General features: G+C 40.6%; 1 protein-coding gene across 15 annotated transcripts in view; it reads left to right on the top strand.

Annotated features, from left to right (window-relative positions):
- Window positions 1-21,575, top strand: part of ZNF827 (zinc finger protein 827) — a 177,656-nt gene that overhangs the window by 97,313 nt on the left and 58,768 nt on the right. For all 15 annotated transcript variants that reach the window (XM_055276041.2, XM_063638219.1, XM_063638221.1 and 12 more), the window contains one exon: window positions 12,536-12,639. In XM_055276041.2, coding sequence (XP_055132016.1) covers window positions 12,536-12,639 — 104 coding nt within the window. The remainder of the gene's footprint in view (window positions 1-12,535; window positions 12,640-21,575) is intronic.

The following is a 21,575-nucleotide window of genomic DNA, read 5'->3' as shown; positions in this document are numbered from 1 at the left end:
AGGCAGAAAAATCAATCTACTTAGCAGCTTGAATGATTGAATCATGTGGTCCTGCTCACCAGTGCCTTAACCTTGTCCTTCCACCCTTGTTTGTGTCCTCATCGGGGCACTTCCCATTGAATCAGTCCTTTAGATGCAACGTCACCGTAAATGCTAAAACAGCAGTCTTTTTCCTTGTTTAACCTCAGAGTCCAGAAAATTCAATCCAAGTGTAAAGAAGGCTGTGGGTCTCCTTTGAGATAGTATGTGGACTGAGTGTTCTTAATGCCACTCTATCTGACAAATGAGATGAGGAGAGAGTCCCGGCCAGACCCATGAGAACAGAAGGACTGAACATTTCAGACTAATAAAATCCTGATTTTTCTATTTCCTTTCCCAGCACAAGCCTAGGTTCTGCAGGGAGCAGATAACTAGCTATTATGATCATTTGGTAGATGAAAATACGTGAGGCATGATATCATAATCAGATATCAGAGTTTAATGGAATAAAAAGAAGATCTACATCCTTTGACATGGACCATCACCCAGCCAGATGCTGGATAGGATCGAAATAGGAAAATGGAACCCTAGAGTAAGAATCAGATAGCTTCTGGCAGGTGAATTGGACATGCTCAATGTTGTGTAACACCATGAACTTCAAACAATGGCTGCCAAGAACCCTCTCTTGGTTATTTGTTCTCTCTTTTCCCCATTAATAATTCAGTGTCCATGGGGGTATAAGATTGCAGGCCTATAACAAATACTTTCTCACACCTGGCTTGCTTTGTTCCAAAAGCAAGGAAGAGTTTGCCTGAATTGTTCTTTTCTCCATTACTAGACAAAAAGCAGAAGTGGGAAAATCAGAGAAAGATAGACTCATATCGTGCTGTGCAGACCAATATTTAATTTGCCCAATTTTCAGAATTTGAAATGCAGGCTATTTTTCTGTGATTTAGATAATGGCAAATAGTGTTTACTAAAAGACATATTCACTTGAAATCATCCAATGTAAAATTTTCCTTTGTGATGGTTCGGATGCGTGTCCTTAAATATTTATGATTCAGTAATAGAAATTGCACAAATTTGTAAAAGCATGATGTGCTACCTCAATTCGCACAATTTTCCCTTTTCAGTTCTTTGGAAGGAATAAAAGAATAATGCTATATTACCTTAAAAAGTAAAATATTACTTTTAGAGAACACTGAATTAGACAGAAGCAATTAAGAAAAGAAACCAGAAACAGAACAAATGAAATTGATATCTAGGGAGGTCTCCATATATTCTCTTTACCCTTTACATGTTGTGACTTTAAAATTAAATGAATGAGCATTCTATTTCTAAAGAATGGAAATTGCTACTAATTTCATGGAGTCCCTTCAGTTAGGGCATTCATTTCTTTTTGGTGAAGTCAAGGCTGTTTTGGGGCCTCATGGTGCCATTGTACATTTTAAAAAGACTCCCTCCCTTAGTACACTGCCATCTACTGGAATATGGTCACAATAAATCTGATGTCTGTGACGTTAATCATGCTCCTCTAGATATGGTGCTTTTGTGCAGTGCACAGCCTACACCACTATCTGCAGCTGCCCTGACACACATGCTGACTTGAGAGTCTTTTCATTGGCAATACATACTTTGCTACTTACCTTTGAGTTTCTATTTTTCAAAGAAATTAAAACTGATCCTTGAAAACAATGGAGATATGCACACACACACACACACACACAGCCTGAAATTACTTTGTGCATTGTTGCCATTTGGATTTGTTTTTCCTTCCCATTTCACCAGGCCCTTTCTCAGTGCTTTGTTCTATTCCTCTACTCCATTGTCCTATAGATATTTGCCCTCTGCCATTTTTCCTCCCTTCGTGACATCTATACTGAAATGTTATATTGGAACAGTATGCTTCCAGAATGGTTCTGTGTTGTGTTACTCTTAAGAGGCAAATTTAAATCTCCTTTTCAGGATCTGAAGAGGGCTGTGCCTTTCTTTTCATTTCCCATGGACACTCCCGTCTTTGTTTCTACTGGCTTGCAATAGTATTCTCTCTTGTTTTTATAACTCCTAATAGTCAGGAATGAAGTGTAAATTGGTAAGTCTCTGTCAGTGGACATCCAGAGACCGTGTTCCCCTCTAGCTGCCTTTGGCAGGTTATGCAAGAATGATATAACCAAAAAGTATGTGAGGCTTAGGTGCTGTTCTTATCTGGAATTTTCTCTGAAGAGTGTCTTCATTATTGTTACTAGAAATATATCAAGTCTTTCAAGGGTTGACCTCTAAAGCAGCCCTCCTGCATGATGCGGTGGGCCAGGAGACCATCCACATTTCACTAGCATCATCTGTAACTTCCACATGACAGAGGCTTGCATCACTGCAGAGAAGACTAAGTTCATCCATTCTCAGCTCACCTCAGCAGAAAGCTCAATGTCTTTGTTTGTGTATAAAGTCAGATTCCTGCGGGAGATCCTCCACAAGCTGACATTTCGAGTATCCGGATGTGCAGGGTTCACTTCCTTGGTCTGCGGTTGGCTCTGGCTCCCCCGGTCTGGCCTCTCCACTGCAGCAGCCCTTGACAAGGCCTGGCATTGTGCTCCTTGTCCCGAGAAGTTTCCTGGCTCCACAGTGCATGAATGCTAGAGCAGCAGCAACAGGAACCTTTTCCTTGAAAACTCAGTGTTAGGTTGTACATACTAGGTTGTAGTGTTAGGTTGTACATACGTAGGTTGGCGCACCTTTAAGACAATCTGAAATAGGAGGCATTGATGCTTTTCAAAGAAGAAAATACTAAACATGAAAAATACGTATATGTTCCTAAGATGCTCTGTTTTTCTTCTACAGTATTGCATACAACCTCTTCCTTCCATAGCTTTCAGACTTCTGAAACTGAAGCAGACTGATACTGAGGGTCATAACTGAGATGCAGTTGTTTCTGCCTGTGTCTTTTACAACTGTCCCTCAGAGCTTTTTCTTTAAAAGACCAAGTCTTTTCAAAAGTAAAAGATCCTAAACAGTAGAATTTAATAGTTGTTTTTAACTTTTAAAAGTAACTTATTTCCAGATAATATAGGAGCACATAAAGAAAACGTATTTTTAGTCCTACTACCTAGAGACAGCCACTGCTAAGTTGGTGGTGTGTATCCTTGCTGGATTTTTTTTCATTTATATATGTATAAATTCATATTTATAAGTATATATTTATATATGTATAACTGAGTCCTACTACATATACAGTTTTATAATCTTCTGTTTTCACCTAGCAATATATAAGATTGTCCATTTTTCCATGGACATTCTCAATGTTATTCTTTTAATGTTTGCATAGTATTCAGGTTTGCCTGTGTTACAATTTATTTAATCAGTCCCTTGTTATTGAATATCGAGGGTTCCCCCCAAAAAATTGTTAGTATAAACAATGGTGGGATAAAATGACTCAAAACAGTATCACATTTTTCAGGCTATTGGTACGAATTGTCAAAATGACTTTTAAAAAGATTGAATCTGCAATTCTAACAGTTTTCATGAGAGACAGAGACAGAGGGAGACAGAGAATGTTTCAAAGGCCCGATCAACTCTGTGCTTATCATCAAAATTTTTTTAATGATTGGAGGGTGAAAAATTATATCTTCCATTTAAAGTCTTTGATTTATTGATTCCAGTGCTCTTAAGCATTTTGTTCATGGGGAGACATTTGTATTTGCTCGTGTGTGTGTGTGTGTGTGTATGGTTTTGTTTTTGTTTTTTGTTTTTTGTTTGTTTTTTTTTTTTTGAGACAAGGTCTTGCCCTGTCGCCCAGGCTGGAGTGCAGTGGCACAATCTCCACTCACTGCAGCCTCTACCTCCTGGGCTCAAGTGATCCTCCCACCTCAGCCTCTCATATAACTGGGACTACAGGCATGCACCACCACGCTTGGCTAATTTTTGTATTTTTTTGTAGAGACAGGGTTTCTGCCATATTACCCAGGCTATTCTCGAATTCCTGGGCTCAAGTGATCCTCCTGCCTTGGTCTCCCATAGTTCTGGGATTATGGGAGTGAGCCATCACGCACAGTCTTGTATTTTCTTACTCTGTTTGGTGGCTTGTCTGGGTTGGATTTTTTGTTTGGTCGTTGCTATTGATTTTTTATTATTATGAAATTTTTTAACCAAAATAGAAAAAATAAAATAATGAATCACTATATTCCCATCATGCATATTGAACAAGTATCAACATTTTGCCACACTTGGTTTACCAGTCCTTTTTCCTCCTATATTTTAAGTCACATCCCAGATATCAAACATTCATTCCCAGATTCTTTGGTATATATCTCTAAAAAGTAAGGAGATTTTCCATGATACTATTTCACATCTTAAAAATTTAACAACACCTTTAGTTTTTAATTGCTGCAAAGTTTCTGTTTCATTGGCCCCAGCCAAGTTGTGCGGCCACATCAACGGAATTGGAGGAGAGGAAACCCATCTTAGCTTCCTTGTCGCCTCCAAAAATTAAAGAAGAAAATCTGCTGCCTATATGCTAGTAGAGTGATGGAGTACCCTTGAGTCCCCTCTGCCCACAGGCCCATTTAGAAACACACTGAATCTGCAATGCCAGCCTCGCTTTTTAGATAAATGCCCCAGCTGAAGCTTGCCAATGTATAGGAATAATCCAAGTTTTATTCACAACAGCCCCTCTTTCTTTGAAAATCTGTGAGCCCAACATGATCAATGACCGAGTTTTCAGGCCTAACCCACTGGGGTCACAGGAGGTCCCTGTTATGTCCCTTGTATGGTCAAATACAGAATTTTCTCTTTCAGATGGTCAGGGTTGTCTTCAGGGCAGAGACTCACAGTCATTTTTAATCTTGGGCACTCTTGTCCACGCCCACATTCCCTAACCTGCCATCCGAGGTCCTTTTCGTTACAATAAATAAAATCCTTTAGGAACAGGGGTCCTCATTCCTGTGGTATTGAAGAGGGAAGAGCAATGTTCATGCATACCATTAAAACTGTTTTCTTTCATTATAGATTACCTTTTCAATTGACTGCAAGAATGTTAGTAAGACAACTGGCCCTGATTGTTATATGTAACATGTTAATATCTGGGCACATTTCAGAAGCAACAGCTCTACAACTGCTCATTCAAAATGAAAATGAGGAAGTTAGGAAGACCACACATGGTCCTAGGCCACATAGAGTGATTGCTACCACAGAACAAAAGGACTGTGTCAGGGATTTCTTCTGTATTTCACATAATACTGATGCAACTGTATAGAGTGTTTGCATTTTATTTTTTAAAGTGTTTGAAATTTTTTTACAAAAATATGTAGAACTAAGCACTTAATATATTTCAAATACAATTACTTATAAATATGTTACACAACATGTACATATATAAATATATAAAAAGAAATATTAAGCATCTATTAAGTTATTAGCAAATAAATTAATAAAAGGAAGTAATATTTGAGAAAAACAAAATCACTAAAAGTGAAGAAAATGGCATTAATCATGAAAATTAAGTTGAAAATGAAATATTGTTATTTGATCTTTTCAAAAAGTGAAATATGTAAAAATAAAGTGTTTTTGTTTTTGAGTTGTGACCTTATTTTCATGTAAGCTATTCCAGCTTCTCGAAGAATGTCTTCTCACCTTAGAGTACTTGAGGAGATGTTGAGGAGATAGTTATAACTAATACAAAGATTTTCTTTATTCCTTATCTTTGAATAAACCCACCTTTCTTATTTGATATGTTTAAGAAGCATTTAAAAAAAAAAAAACACCTTTTTTGTCCTTTGGCAAGGCCTGTAATCTGTTATTATTAGCAAGCTCTAGTTTTTGTTCAAAGAAAACATTTCCGGTTTGTTCTCATTTCCTTTAGTTTCATTATATGAAACATAGCCATGGAGATCCCGTATGCAAGTTACCTGTATCCATTTTAATTCTGTAACATGCATATTCCACATATTCAAAAGATTCTTGAACTAAAGTCAGATTAATTATTGAGATAACTTTGATCTGTTGCCTGCCTCTTCTTGTGGCTTTTGGAAACATGGAAAACTATTTTCTCAACTACTGCTTCCTGTACACTTCAAAATGTTAATGCCGTGTGTAACTCCTGGAGGGTTTCTCAAGGTCTAAGTGATTCAAAGGTCAGAGTTTTTAAAATACTGGCTCAGTGATTTTGGACAAATCTATGGCATTTCAGTTCTTAAAAAATAACATGATGTATCAACATGGAAAACCAGTATTGCTGTGGCTTAACAACTGGGTCTGAGTGGAGAGGAGGAAGACACTCTTACCAGGAGGGATAGAAAACCACCTGGTGAGGGGCCCAGGGGCTGAGGTCTGCTGGGGAGCAGGTAGCGGTTAGAGAGAGAACACGTTGGCTCCCACAGAACTGTTCTACCCCACGCTGGGACTTCCAGCTCTCTTTTTGCAATATATAGTTTATCAGACATATATCTAAGTCAAATAGCTTGTTTTTAAAATTTCCTTAAAGTAACACAAAAGAAAATTTAAAATTACCCCAGATTCTTTCAGACATGTTTTACCCAGCTCTCGAAAGAAATCTGTAAACCCTGTTAGGTCACATAATATATGGCTGAATATATGATAATTGAGTACTTTTACTTGATTAATTCACTGAAGAATTTTTTTTTTTAAAGATTCACTATTTTAAAAAAATTTACTAAGGTAATTTGTCTCTGTGCAGATAGAAGTCAGAATCACTTTAGGATGGTTTGGTAGAAACTCTTACATTTAATAGAATTTCATGCCACCCTGATCTATGTAGTCCCTTCTGAGTTCCAAGTAAAAACTCATTACAGTACAGTCTTTCTTTCTTTGTTTAATCTTTTTCTTTTCTATTTGTCATTCCCAAGTTTAGTCTTGAAAGTTACTGTCTCTTAGAAAAAAAATCTGTTTCTTCTCTATTGCTCCTTTAAAACTGTTGTGTCTTTACCAAAGAAGGTCTTTTCTGAACTTTCTCTCACAGTCTATACTCACCTTCTTTTCTGTTTTCTTTTGGTTTTGTTATTGCTGTCAAAATGAGAATCCCTGTAACGTTTGGTTTCAGTGGTGGCACTTGGGGAGGGTTGGTTTTAAGTAAGATGGGCCTTCTCTTCTGCATGAGGCAAAATTCCCTGTTGGCCCTCAGGTGTTAAAGGTGGAAATACTGGTGTCACAATAGGCACTTAGCAAAATGTATCACTATTTAGAGCCATAATCCTTTATGGACTGTTTTATTATTTATTGTAAATCTTTTCCTTTCTCAGCCTTGTGCTGCTGACCCCACATCCCATGCCTGGCCTGGAATTGTCCACTCACTATGACACCCCTGCCCTTTCATATCTTAGCCCTTAGATTTTCTACAGGAGAAAAATCAAAATATACTTTCCACAGCCATTTCACTGTGTCCAGAAAAGAAACTCAAGTAGATATAAGTTTTATAAGATTATATTTTCAAAACCCAGGGAAATTAACAGGGGGCTTGGGCTCTTTGATGTCCATACCATCAACTTCCAGATGCTGCTACTGAAAAGTTACTGAATACTTATATGAATTATGTAAGTCTTCCAGCTAGCCTGTCTTTGACCCGGGCCAAAGGGGATATGTTGTGATAGATGATTTTGTTGAGTGAAAATAAGTGATGATTCCCTCCCCATTAGCTGTTAATTTCCGCCTCCTCCTCTATCAACTTTTTACCAAAAATATTAACCAGAAATAAATCTCTTTTTTTGCCTTTTTCCACTTCCTTGGCTTACTTTCTGGATGGAGGGGCTTTCATAATAAAATGACTAAAATCTAGGCAGCTGAAGATTCAGAAGCAAGGGCTATATGGTGTTCACAAACTGGCCCCTTTACTGAAATAGTTGGTAACTGGCTGAAGTTACCAGTTGGAGGACAGTACAAACATGCTTCGAGGCACGTCGTAAAGTCCAATGTATTTCATGGATTGTTTTACTCCCTGGGAAGATGCAGCCCGCTTCATCCTGTGTCCGGTACCTCCTCTAGATTGCCTCTCCACTGCCCACTGCCAACAGTGACAGTCACTGAGCAGCATGAACGAGGTGTCAGCCTCACCACCCCTTACTGAAGTGCTTTGTCCACCGCAAAGCTGGGCGTCACCTGAGAACGGATGTGCTTCTGTACTTCACGGTCACTGTGAGGCACAGGAGAAGAAAAAGAACTTACGGAATATGATCTCAGCATTCTAAAAATGAACTTTCATGGGACAAAGTTACACATGGAGTGTCTTCTGTTTTCTTAGTACCTTGTGCAGAGAGTTAAGGATAACCAGTGTTATTGGAGATCTAATCCCATGAAGCAAGCTCTGCTCTATAGGGCATGCTCCAAGTTTAGTTTTTTCTCCTTCCTGAAGCATGAAGCTAATCTGGGCACCAGAAGGATTAATACACAGATGTGTATGTAGCCATAGTGCCACCATGTGCTTTATAGTTTTGGCGAAATAGAAGCTTACAAACAGCTAACGACCTCTTTACCCTTCCTTCTTCATTTAGAGTTAATAGCAGAGACAGGCTTGCTCTGGGAAGCTGTAGGTGCAGCAGTGGTGAATGTTTAGAGTTGCAAATTGACCAGGCCCATAAGTGGTAAAAGTTTTAGGAAATTGGGGGCATATCTTAACTTCTATAGGGAAATAAAGACAAAAATTATTTTTACTTGCTCTATTTCTCAATAGAAAAATTTTTCAGCTTCCTTCAGTACCTTTGTACTGAAACGACTGGTCCCTACTCCCCTCCATCACCCCCTTCTCTGTCTCTTCCTTTTCTCCATCTGTTGCAAGGATTCATGGGTCTCTATTGTCCATAAATTCCTTAGGTGTTAACGGACCAACGAAAGGCAGTGTAGCTGAGCAGGAAAGAGTGCAGATGGGGAAGCCAGCATGCTCAACTCATGGGCATGGGCAACTACCTAACTTCTTTGTGCCTAAGTCTCCACATCTGTAAAATAGGGATAATGCAGTAGTCCCTCCTTATCCACAGGGAATATGTTTCAAGACCCATAGTGGTTGGCAGGGTGCAGTGGCTCATGCCTGTAATCCCAGCACTTTGGGAGGCCGAGGCAGGCGGGTCACATGAGGTCAGGAGTTCGAGACCAGCCTGCCCAACAAGGCAAAATCCTATCTTGACTAAGAATACAAAAATTAGTCGGGCGTGGTGGCACACGCCTGTAATCTCAGCTACTCAGGAGGCTGAGGTACGAGAATCACTTGAACCCAGGAGGCGGAGGTTGCGGTGAGCCAAGATTGTGCCATTGCACTCCAGCCTGGGCGACAAGAGCAAAACTCTGTCTCAAAAAAGAAAAAAAGACCCACAGTGGTTGCCGGAAACCTCAGATAGTACTGAACCCTATATACACAATGCTTTTTCCTATGCATACATATGGTAAAGTTTAATTTATAAATTAGGCATAGTAAGAGATTAACAACAATAACTAATAATAAAATAGGACAATTATAACAATATTCTGTATAACAGTATTCTTATTCTGGATTAAGAGTTATGTGAATGCGGTCTGGCTCTCAAAATATCTTTTTGTACTCTACTGTGGATAACTGAAATCACAGAAAGCCAAACCATGGGTAAGGGGGGACTACTATAACAATGGTAGCTACTCTCATAGGGTTCTTATGAGGACCAAGTGAAGTTAATACACACAAAGCACCTTAAATCAGTGCCAGATACTTAGCATTTGTTGCTGTTTTTTGTTGAGCATGTACTACGTACTGAGAACTTTAACATGAAACATCTAATTTGAACCCTTACAGCACCCTCTAAAAGATAGCATTGTTAAACCTCTTTTTCAGTGATGAAACTGAGGCTAGAGGGGTTATTGATTGGACAAAGGTCCCTTAACTATGAAGTAACCAATATGAAATTCAGACTCCAATTTTTCTGATTCCAAACTTTCTGCAAAGCTACCACACTCGCTACCTCCTGGCATGAACGGATCCAAATGCAGAGCATGGCAGCTGTGTGTTTGATCTGAGACCAATTCCCTGTTAACCTAATGTCATCTCTCTGTAGCTAGGACTTACACCAGCCTTAAGCCACCTTGCCTTCTAAAAGTTTCTCCATTGATTCTTTGCCCCATAGAAACATTGGCAGCCCTTTTGTGCATTTTTAATATCCAGCAGGACTCCCTTCTAATTCTCTGCTCCCTCAAAAGAAATCTTTTCTTTTCTATGCAGGATAAAGTTGGCATCCAGGGTAGAAAATTATTTTGAATGTTGTTTCCCTCGGTGATTGTCTCCCTTTCAATTCAATTTCTTCTGAGCAGCTCAGTGATAATAGGGCTCCACTCCTCACATCAGCAGGAATCTGCACTTTTGAAGAGAGCATGTGAAGACACAGTGCTAGCCCATTGCCACTACTTAGCAAGACCCAGGAGACTACTGCCAGCACATAGCACAGCAGCCTCTGCTCACTTCACCTAGAAAGCTAGGTGAAGGTTATTCCCAAATGTACCTGTGGTGTTGACTAGCCCCCTCTTTTACTTCTTTGACCTGCAAGTGTCGCTGCTGGCTGGCGACATTAGCCACCAGCATCACCACGTCCCATCTGGACTGCTGCACTGGCCACACGCCTTGTCTTCTGCAAGTCCCCCAGGCCACACTGCCTGCTGCAGCCACATGGAGCTTTCTGAAACTGAAGTCCGGTTCCCTGACCCCCTTACTTAAGACACCGCAGTGCCGTCACTACTGTTGGGACAAAGCCATGATCACTGCACACAAGGTCCAGACTCATTTCCCTCCACCATGGGCCTTCCTTCAGCTCTGCAGCCTGGCTGTGCTTTCTCACAGTGCTGGAGCCCCCTTCCCCAACTCCTTGAAACCCTAATGACCCTACTGTCCATTCCACCCATGGTGGCTTTTGCAGGAAGTCCCTTCCTGGGCTCCCGGGCCAGGCCAGGCCCGGCCCCGTGGTCACACTGTGTCCCTTCCTCCACGGCCTTAGCCACCCTTGCAGGTTATGAGATGTTTGGTAGAAAGCAACATATCTGCCCCTTTGCTTCTCCCCACTTCCTGCCTCCTACTAGCCTATAGCCAGTGTTCACTTTTTAAGCCTATTTAAATCATTCTGTGTTTAAGATACAAAGAAAAACCATGGCATACAAAGTTGTGTTAAATCTAGCCTAACATAGTCATGTAAAACTATATTATCTATCAATGTATGTTTTACTTTAAAGAAAGTGTCTTCCATTTTCATCTTAACATTCCCTTTTTAAAATTGAATAATAGCAACCATAGCCTTGTGACATGTTTAGCAAAGCAGCACTAGTCCTGGGAGTCCTAGGCTTGGTCTGTTGTTCTGCTCCAGATCTGCTGTTTTGCCCAGGGGAGTGGTGGTGGGGGGTTTTGATCCCTCCTGGCTGCATTTCCCTGCCTTCCGGGAAGGTTCAGCCAATCAGAGGCACTGGTGAGAGGTAGGGGTGGGGCTTAAGGTAGAGCCTGGGTATTCTCCCACTCCCTCTCTGTCTGCCACGGCAGCTGCATCTCCTCTAGTGCTCCGGCTCCCATGACCTGGGCTCCATTTATCTCCACCTTTAGTCCCTCCAGCCTCAGGGTGGCAATGGCTTCCTGCCCTTCCTATCTCTGGGCTGTGTTACTACCCTCTGGAACTTCCACTATCTGGGTACCCAGTTCCTATGGTTGAATTTCCTCTGTTGTAAATAAATAGGGCTTTCCATTTTCTAGGTTGGACACTGATGGATACTCCAGTATTCTCGTATGTGATCGCAGTACTTATTCACATTTTATTTTAGAGGCCTGGAAGATGGACCCTGTGACCGAGTTAGAATTCTCTAATTAAAAACATTCAATCCTTTGTGTTCACTGTGGTCATGGTTTTAGGGGGAACCCTGGCAGGATGTCTGGTGACCCTAGTTCTAGTTCTTGCTGAGTCACTAGGGGAGCTTAGGATGATTCAGGTCAGGGCCTTTCTTTCATGTTAAATGAGGGAGCTCCCTGGGGTCCCTTCTGGCAGCCCCGTTTTCTGGTTTTCTGACTTTAACTCCTTCAGAACCAACACAATTTCAAGTTGCAGTTTTCGTTTCTGTGGGGACCAGTGACATGTTTCCTTCAGTGTATTGGTCCCTGGCCCCAGCCATCTGTCTTGATGTGTGCAGTGGGTCCCTGAGGGATCAGGTGACAGAATATGGGTGAGCCAGGGCAATTCCATCTCTACCAGGAAAACCACAGGCAGGCCCTTTCTCATTCTGACCCAGGCAGGGCACAACACACACACAGAAAGAATAGAGCAAGAGGAAAATGTACTGCTCAGCTGTCCTCCTCTACGGGTTTAACAGTGTTTCAAAGATGATGTTTCATATATTCCTCCCAAATATAAAACCCATCGGCAGAAGGTACAGCTGGCACTTGTCTGATGTAATGACTTTTCTTTTTCTCCATTTGAAGCACAATCTTCTTATATTCACTAAACACCATTGCAAACAACAACACCTTATCCAATATTGCGTATGTTTGTATTTGGGGCCAGGTACTCTGGGTGTCTTAAATAACTTTAATTTACTAAACCTCACTCCCCCTCCCCCACCCCAGCCCTTTCTTTTCAGAAGACACATTTAGACAATCACCATTCACCTCCAATTCAAAAGAACTGCTGCCCAGTGACTCTGTGCTGCACGGAAGAATATCAGCTCCAGGTATGGAAACATTGCTGGCTTTGCTTCTACTGTTGATTGCTTAAGAATTACTTTTCTGAAATGTGTGAATTTTCAGATGCTTTCAGCTTACAGATGTAGTTATTCATATAAGGTTGGGTTTTAGAAAAGAAGGAGAAACTCAATTTAAGCTACAAAAGTTTATTAAAATAAAATGTTTACAGTAATAAGCCTCTTCTTCTTTGCTTTAAGAGCTTATTGTTCTTTACCTGCTGATATTTCACCCACATAATGAATTTCTTTTTCTTTAAAATAATGAAGTACAACCTGAAAATAATTTGCTTTACACATTGTATTTCAGGCCGGCAGCCAGGAATATAGGGGAGGGCAGTGGCGAGAGCACTAGTCCCCAGTAGGCCAGGTCATGACCCCAGGCAGTGTGGGCCACCACAAAGACCACCTCAGTTTGCATGGAAACAAGACAGCTCATTGAGGAAAACTTGCCACCCAGATTTTGTCTCTCTTCTTGGCCATAGTATCTACATATATCCATCCAGTGCTCCGTTTTGCCATCTCAGCCATCAGTACATCATTTTATATCCGTTCTTCCTTTTTTCATTTCTCCTTTCCCGGGTAGAAGGAAGGATGTTCTTGCTGTTCCTTATGCGCAGCATGGCCATCCTGGAAGGCTTATGTGTGTGTTCTCGGAGTTATTGGGAAATGAGAACATCTGAGAATCGCTGCACTCTAGTTCATACTCCCAACCCATACCCACCCCGCCCACCACCAATCTAGCAGCCAGGAAACTTCTGCCAGTTGCTACCTTCCCTCCCAGCTGTGGAGAGGATCTCAGCAGCACTAGGTGGCCTCCATCCGCATTCATTTGTCCAGGAGACCGTGGCCACCTGTGTGCAGGGCAGGACTCACAGCAGGGTTGTTGGCCCCGCAGCCTCTTCAAGAGTAAAATCCAAGTCTCCTCCACATACTCAAGGAGCCCTATTTCACAGGGCACTGGAGAACTGATTAATTTGCAATGCAGAAAGAATTCAGAAACATCTGAAATATTGGCCTCGGGTATCACAGGTCATTGGAAATGGTTTGTGACAAACTGGGGTGGAGGGTGGGGGTGGGGAAGGCAACTCTTTGTCATCCTTGAGTCTCATAAGGGTAGTTCCATTTCTTCTCATCTCCCCACATTCAGCCAAAGAATCCAGATACCTGCATGCTTTTTAGCTTTGCAGGCAGGGCTTTTCTATTCAAACACCAGAAATAACGTGCTTACACAAAAACACATTACATAATGGCTGGTTCTAGAGGTGGAAAGAAATTTTGCCTAGTTTATGTCTTCATACTCAAACAGGGGTTCTTGGAACTACCGTTTACTTCCCACAGTGTCATTTTGAATAGCCATCTCCCTGGTCCCAAAATTATTGCCCTGCTGTTAAGTTGATGGATTGTGACTTTCTAATGTCAAAATAACTGCCTAGGAATTGCCTGTCAGAATGCTGTGACCCATATGGCCAGCATCCCATGATATATATACAAACCTTGCACTGCTGGCTTTATGTTTGGCTTGGCAGTATTTAAAGCAGGGTTTATTGGTCAAGTTAAAACTTGACCTAAAGAGTGATTGCAGTATATGCTTAACTGTGCATAGGGAGGTTTTCTGTGATTTGCTTGATAAACTTATGTTAAATATTAGATGAACTCACACTTTAAAAGCTTAACTCTTATTTGGGGGAGAAGGTCAGCATAACTCAGATTTTTAAAATGTAAACCCGCTCTGCTGAAAGATAATCAATCTACCCTACTTCACCAAAGCCTTTCTTTAGGTAGAGAAAAGCAAAATGACTACATTTACATTTTGTTAAAATAAGCAGCTAAAAAAAAGACTTTTTTTGTTTTAATAAGCAAGGTGAAAATGCTTTGGGAATGGAGTTAAAATTAGAAAAAAATTTAAAATGATAGGGACAACCTTGTGGTCATGAAGTTCTCATAATAGGAAGACACTTTTGTAAGGAAGGCCTCAATAATTTGGACTAATCGTGGAGAAGAACAGGCTGAATTAATCAAAGTTAGCGGTGTGGAGACTTTTAAAGAAAACTTAACTTCTTTCAAGTCTGGACAGTGATAAATGGCCATGGATAAATATACCTACTATACATTCTCAGTCTCTTAATCACAATTCCGAAATCCAAAAAACCCCACCAACCAAAATTTTTTTGTATAAATATTTTGTGGCAAAACCTAATGGGAGGCTATTTATTTATTGTCTTTATTTATTACAACAAGAGGTGAAATTTATACATTTTGTTGCAGAACTATCAATGTACTTGACTACGAAGTGTTGCTTCAGGCCCACTGGGATGTTACATAAAATATGTTTTATGCACCATATTGTGGTCCTAAAATGAGAAAGAAGTATGAATCCCAAATTACATCTGGCCCCATGGGGTTCAGATAAATATTGTGAATCTACATTTATTTTAGTAATCTGCTAAATGTAGTGCTGGGAGCAAGGACACTGAAGCTACAGTTGAGGATATTAAAGTTCTGGAGTGTAAGAGTCATGGGTTCTTATAGAACATTTCATCTGGGATAATAAGATTGGAGTGTGAAAGGAAAAAATGAAATTTTTGAAAGACCAATCTGGCAGCAGATTACCGAATCATTGGAGAGGACTGGGGGCAAATGACAGGAGCCTAGCCGGGATCCTCTAGTTCCAGGGCAGCTTTATTAATGAGGGCCTGAGTTAGAGAGAAAAAGAGGAGTGGGGTAGGAAAAGCAGACAGAGGATGAGTTGGCTGGTTGGAGACTGGTTCGCTTTGCTAATAAGCACGTTGAATTAGGAAATGATAGTGGCTGTGCAGAAATAGGGAAGCCAGAAAGGAGACAGCTGGCTTTAGTGACTAGGTAGAAAATAATTTGTTGTTAGTGTACAAATGAAAGCCTCAGAATCTTTAGAAATCTTCTCTCCGGTAGTTTAAACACTACTATTAAAAAACTTTCTACCCTTTATTTACTTAGCAAACCTCTTCTTTCAGCAGATAATGCAAAAATAAATGTCAGCCCAGAGAATTCTCTCAGATTCCCAATTAGTAGAGACCATAATTAATGAGATATAATGTGCCTAGTTCCATTTCCCTTGCAAATGCTGAAAATACATAGCATTATTTCAACAATATATACAACATTGGTATATAGTTATGTACCTTCTACCAGTAGGAAGAAGAGTCCAGAAGCCTTCAGATTAAGACCACAGGGTAAGGAGGTGCCAGAAGAGAATATCATTTAGGGTGTAACAGCTGTTGGGCCAAGGGGATCCATGGTAGCTTCAGTGTGTTGTGCTTGTGTTTCAGGCCTGTTGGAGAAGGAAGCCAGCAGTGAGGGGGATTGCAAAGTAGAGAGAGGTTGGTAGAACTGTGGACTGTGAAGAGATCGAGAATAGCACAGTTAACTAGGCATTTGCCTTCGGCAGATGGCATCTGAAACTCACAGCTGCCACCGTCCCAGAGAAACAGAATAAACACAGAGCTTCACGGTGTCCTGGCTGCGGTTGTTGCCAGTATTTCTAGACTGACTTTCCTGAGAACTAAAGAATGCTCGTGTTAGCCAAGACCTAACATTTTCACTTGCTGCGAATGTCTTAGGCAGAGGTAGCATCAGGAATCTTTAATAAAATGATGAGTTAAAAACTGCTGTCACCTTCTGCGGGAGGGATGTGGGGACAAAATATCCTTAGAGCCGTAAATAGATTACTGAATGTACCCTGGGTGGTGATGTTGCTGCTGGTGACTTTACAAAAGAAATAAAAGAGCTTTCCTATCATGGGGGAGATAGAAATTACAGACTACGTGTAATTTAATGTACTTTATTTAATTTATAGTTGTCTCACTTTGTGCAAGATTTACATCAATAGAAGAAAGATTCCGAGGTCAGGTGATTTTCAGGGCATGTGGGTGATTCTGTATTAAAAGCAGACCCATTGCCATTGTACCTGCAGCTGTCCCTGTTTCCCATCATCTTGCTGTAAGCAAAGGCTGTTAAGAATTTATATCCTAGTACTGCTTTTAAACAATGTGGAGCTTCCATTCTGTGTTATTATGATTTTGAAGTCACAGTATGTTTGCTCTGTATTAAGCCAAAAAACAAAAACACAACCAGGGCGGGTGTGAAGGAAAATGTGGGTCTCCATGGAATTCTCTCCGAGTGTTTGGAGTCCCCGATGCTTCCGTGTGTTATTTCAGATGCAGCCTGGAGTGAGATGATGTAAAGCACATCTGCAATTATATTCTTCAATCCCTTCCCTCATTATTTCCTAACTTGCATTTAAAAGAAAAAAAACTCATTTTGTTGGTTTTATTTATGATGTACAAACAAGAAAAGATGAACGTCAGCACCCCTCACAAAAACAAGCATTTTTTGGTAGGCAGGGGGAAGTTTTAGTTTCTTTCAGGACCTGCTATGCCAGTCAGAATTTGATGTTCAATCAAAAGCCTGGTTTGGAATTATCTGCCTTGTCCCCAGTCTTGTTCTTGATCCATTTTCCCCTCTCTGGTCTGCCTATCAATCTAATATACTGTGTCATATACTTTCCTGAAATCTGAATAAATGATGCCTTGCATTAGAGTGCCACCTGCAACTAGCTCTCAGCCTGACACACTCCTGGTCAGATGTGAATGACCTCTTTAAGACAGTTGGCTTAAAAAGATATGTCTCAATGTGTGCATGTCACCTTCCTTTGTGTTAAGACTTCTCAACTCACGCCTCGAGAGAGAGACACATGTATAAAGCTATCTTGGATTATATTATAGCAAACTACTTTCTTCAATCCATTCTCAAACACAGCAGATTCTTTTTCAATTTAGACAAAGTCATAGATAAACAATAGAACATTGGATGTTGGTGTGTATCGTTTTGTAACTTGAGCTCCTTTGTGATGAGACAGATTCATTTTGTACAGAGAAAGAAGCTAGCAGTTTTCAAGGATCTATTAAATTGTCAGGCACAGGACATATGTCATCTCATTTTTAATTCTGGAAACAACTCATTGAGACATAAGAATTATCCACAATTTACAAATTACTACCTGGAGGTGTAGAGAGATTTAATAACTTGTTCGAAGTCATACAGTTGAGGGGCAGCACAGGAATTCAGACCCAGAACTGCACAGCACATTTTCTCTCTTTCTGCCCTATCTTGCTGCCTGCTAAGTCAGATAATGTGTCACCAGACACTGATCAAAAGGAGTACACCTCCCAGTATTGCCCACATTTACCGTAGCTGTTGGCATTTTAAGTATTACTGATGCACCGTCTTCTTTTAGCTAGAAATAAAACTTAGTCCTTTAAGTAAGATACTTGAAATAATTTATGAGAAGTACTTACTGTTGATTAACAGAATTCTAATTGTATTCTCTTCTGTTTCTATCTTTCCTCTCTTCCTTTAATGCTTTGATATCTGGTAATATCATAGTCACTTGGAACATTTCTTTCAGTTAGGATGTCAGTAGTTTTTAATGGATCATCTGGTTCATAGAAATGGTTTTATGAAGCTGTGTTAAAACTCTCAGTTAGATAAAATATGTAATGCTGAGTTTAGTGATGATCTGGTCAGCAGCATAAAAGAAACATTTCTAGACTGGGGATCAGGAGAACTTGGGTTTGGTCCTAGCCCAGTTTCCTATAGAAAGAGATGAGAAGGTCTACAAGCTCCTTGCACATCCCCTGTATTAAAAGTTCTGTCATCTTGATATGGTTTAGCTCTGTGTGCCCATCCAAATCTCATCTTGAATTGTAATCCCCATGTGTTTGGATCATGGTGATGGTTTCTCCCATGCTGTTCTCGTGATAGTGAGTTCTCACGAGAGCTAATGGTTTTAAGTGTTCGGCAGTTCCTCCTTCATTCACTCACTCGTCTGCCTCCATATAAGATGTGCCTGCTTCCCTTTCTGCCATGATTCTGCTTCTTGAGGCCTCCCCAGCCATGCAGAGATGTGAGTCACTTAAACCTCTTTTCTTTGTAAATTACCCAGTCTCTGGTAGTATTTTTATAGCAGTGTGAAAATAGACTAATACACATCTGTTATGGCACTGTAACTTTAGCCCAGACTCCTTCATTTTCTTTCTAGGGCCAAAACTATATGCTAGCACGGGAGAAAATCAGTCTAGTCTAGGGGCTTTACTACTAAAATTCTCCCACCTACAGTGAAAGTTGGGAAAGGGAAAAGTCACCATAAGTAGTTCTTGAAAGACACAGTACTGGGGAGAGGTAGTGACTGGGATGGGGATGAGAAGGGCTTTTAGGAAGCTGGGGCGTTCTATTTCTTTATCTGATTACTCATCATGTACATAGGTAATTTTGTGAAAATTCATCAAGCTGCATACTTATGATAGTATTTCTGCATTTGTCAAGACTAATTGGCTTATTTACAAATAGGTAGGTCTAGATGCCAAGTGGACACCTTCAGGCTGTTAATAGGAGGGCACATTTGCTTCAGACTATGACAGTGATAATGATGACAACAGTTTTTCGATTGTGCCACTTCTAGTTTGCAGGCACATTTCTATTTGTAACACAAACTAGTTGCCCTAAACTAATGACATGTAGGTTGATATATCTTCTTCCTGTTGCATTTCAAATGCAAAAACTATTCCACACTGCTGATGGCACTTCTTTGATGTACTTGCAGGAAATAAGCTATAGTCTGTGCAGCTGTTTACTAGAGGGAGAAAGTTTCGTAGTTGTGGATTTTCTTGATCCAGACAATGTTATTTGAGGCTGAGGATTGTGTGCTCCTTGTTAGCCCCATCTGTCCCCCACCAGCCTAGTCTGGTCTTAGAGTATAGGTGGATTTCAAAGGGGAGCTGTTGACTCTATTAGAAACTAGTTGTAGAGAAAGATCTTTCATTAGGCACTGTCAGCTATGTGTCTGAGTTAACTCTTCTCAGTAATTAACTAATTAAATTAAGTTGTCAGCCCCTATAGACCAGCATTTATAGGTTCACACACTAAAGTACAGGCATACTTTTTTAAAGGGTGGTAACCTTTCTAAAGGAGAAATGTGTATCCTGTTTAGATGCCTTACCTGAAGAATCTGTAGAAAGCCACAAAGGTAAAGAAAAAAACTGTGATTGTGTGGCCACGCCCCTTTACCTCTGCCCATATGGTTTGAGTCTGCCCAGATGGGTTGAGTCACTTGTTATTAAAAATAATTATCAACACTTTTCATGTTTGTGCTTTGTGGGAAATGGTAACATCCGAAAGCCCTTATAAAACCCAGATCCAAGTCAAGTGTGGTGGCACACACCTATAATCCCAGCTATTCAGGAGGCTGGGGTGGGAGGATCACTTGAGCCCAGGAGTTTGAGATCAGCTTGGACAGCATAGCAAGACCCCATCTCAACAAAATTCAAATTCCATTTGAGGACTTTGTTTCTCAAGCATAGGTTATCCCCCGGGCTGTGGCCACTTTGGCCTTGGCCTGGTTTCTTCCTCTGAACAGAGCAAATTTATCAAATTTATATGTGCTCACATAATATTCCAAACACCCTTTATAAGGCCTCAGCAGTGCCTGTGGTTGCTTTTTTACTTTTGCAAAGACTATTTAGATGCCTCGAGAATGAATAGTGCCATAAAAGGCCAAATTCTTGAGTATGTGTAATGGATGATGGAGAGTATTTGTTTGAAAATTGCAATGCAGTGACCCTGGCTTCAGTTTGGGACTGGCTAATTCAATCTACAAGGCCTTTTCTGTATATACAATATGTTCTTCCATTCCTTTGCTATCAAAAATACATATTCTCATTTCATGCAATTTCTTCTTTGTGTTTATTTCTTTTCAGGACAGCAACTGCCCTCTGGTAACCAGGATAGAAAAAAAGAAAAGTAATTCCACTCATAAACTATACCATCTATTTTCATTCAAACAAATCTATTCTGTATTATCTTACCTAGGCCAAATAAGTGCCTCTCTGTGGTAAGGAAGACACTCCCACATCACACCATGGCTGTCTCCTGATGTAGTGATAGGAATGATGGTCCAGGACTTCATTTTTCATTTTCTGCTATTCTCCCTCATTCACTGTGTCTCTTAGCAAGATACTTAGCTTTTCTGTTCTCACTTTATCATTCAGAAACAAAAGATGTTCACTAGAAATGCAAAAGTGTGGCCAGTCTTTGCATTCGCATGATATAAGGTTTACCACGCCATCCCCAGAAGTTCCATTCAGACATCCCACATCAAGGTCCCTGGAGCTCTTTCAGTCCAAAGGGCTTCAAACTGAAGATGTCATTTCTCCTGCCTCCCACTTTCTTCATACCACTCCTCCAAAAACATCAATCAATGAATTAAAACCCTCCTCTACTATTTTTCTGTCTTAATAGATAGCATCATAGTCATCACCCACCATGGCGCACACCATAAGTTTGGACACCATTTGTTTGGATTCCCCCAGAAGCAGATTGTGAGACAAATTTGGGTGCAATTTTAGGGTTTTGTTTTGTTTTGTTTCCAAGGCAGAGTCTTGCTCTGTCACCCAGGCTGGAGTGCAGTGGCACGATCTCAGCTGACTGCATCCTCCAACTCCCGGGTTCAAGGAATTCTCCTGCCTCAGCCTCCTGAGTAGCTGGGATTACAGGCACATGCCACAACACCCAGCAAATTTTTTTTTTTTTTTTTTTTTTTTTTTTTTTTTTTTTTTTTTTTTTTGTATTTTTAGTAGAGACAGGGTTTCACCACGTTGGCCAGGCTGGTCTTGAACTCCTGACTTCAGGTGATTGCCCACCTCGGCTTCCCAAAGTGCTGGGATTACAGGCACGAGCCACTGCGCCCGGCCTAGTTTTTGTTTGTTTGTTTGTTTTTTAGGAGGTGAGACCAGGAAACACTGGTAGCAAGATGGAAAAATCAGCCAAGCAAAGGAAACCAGCCAAACAGGTTACCAATGTGGCCAAATGGAGATTAATTTCCCTGGGGACCT

Source organism: Symphalangus syndactylus, chromosome 4 (assembly GCF_028878055.3).
Source record: "Symphalangus syndactylus isolate Jambi chromosome 4, NHGRI_mSymSyn1-v2.1_pri, whole genome shotgun sequence".
NCBI lineage: Eukaryota > Metazoa > Chordata > Mammalia > Primates > Hylobatidae > Symphalangus > Symphalangus syndactylus.
Note: the sequence above shows the minus strand (reverse complement) of the source record. Positions and strands in the feature narration are given on the sequence as shown.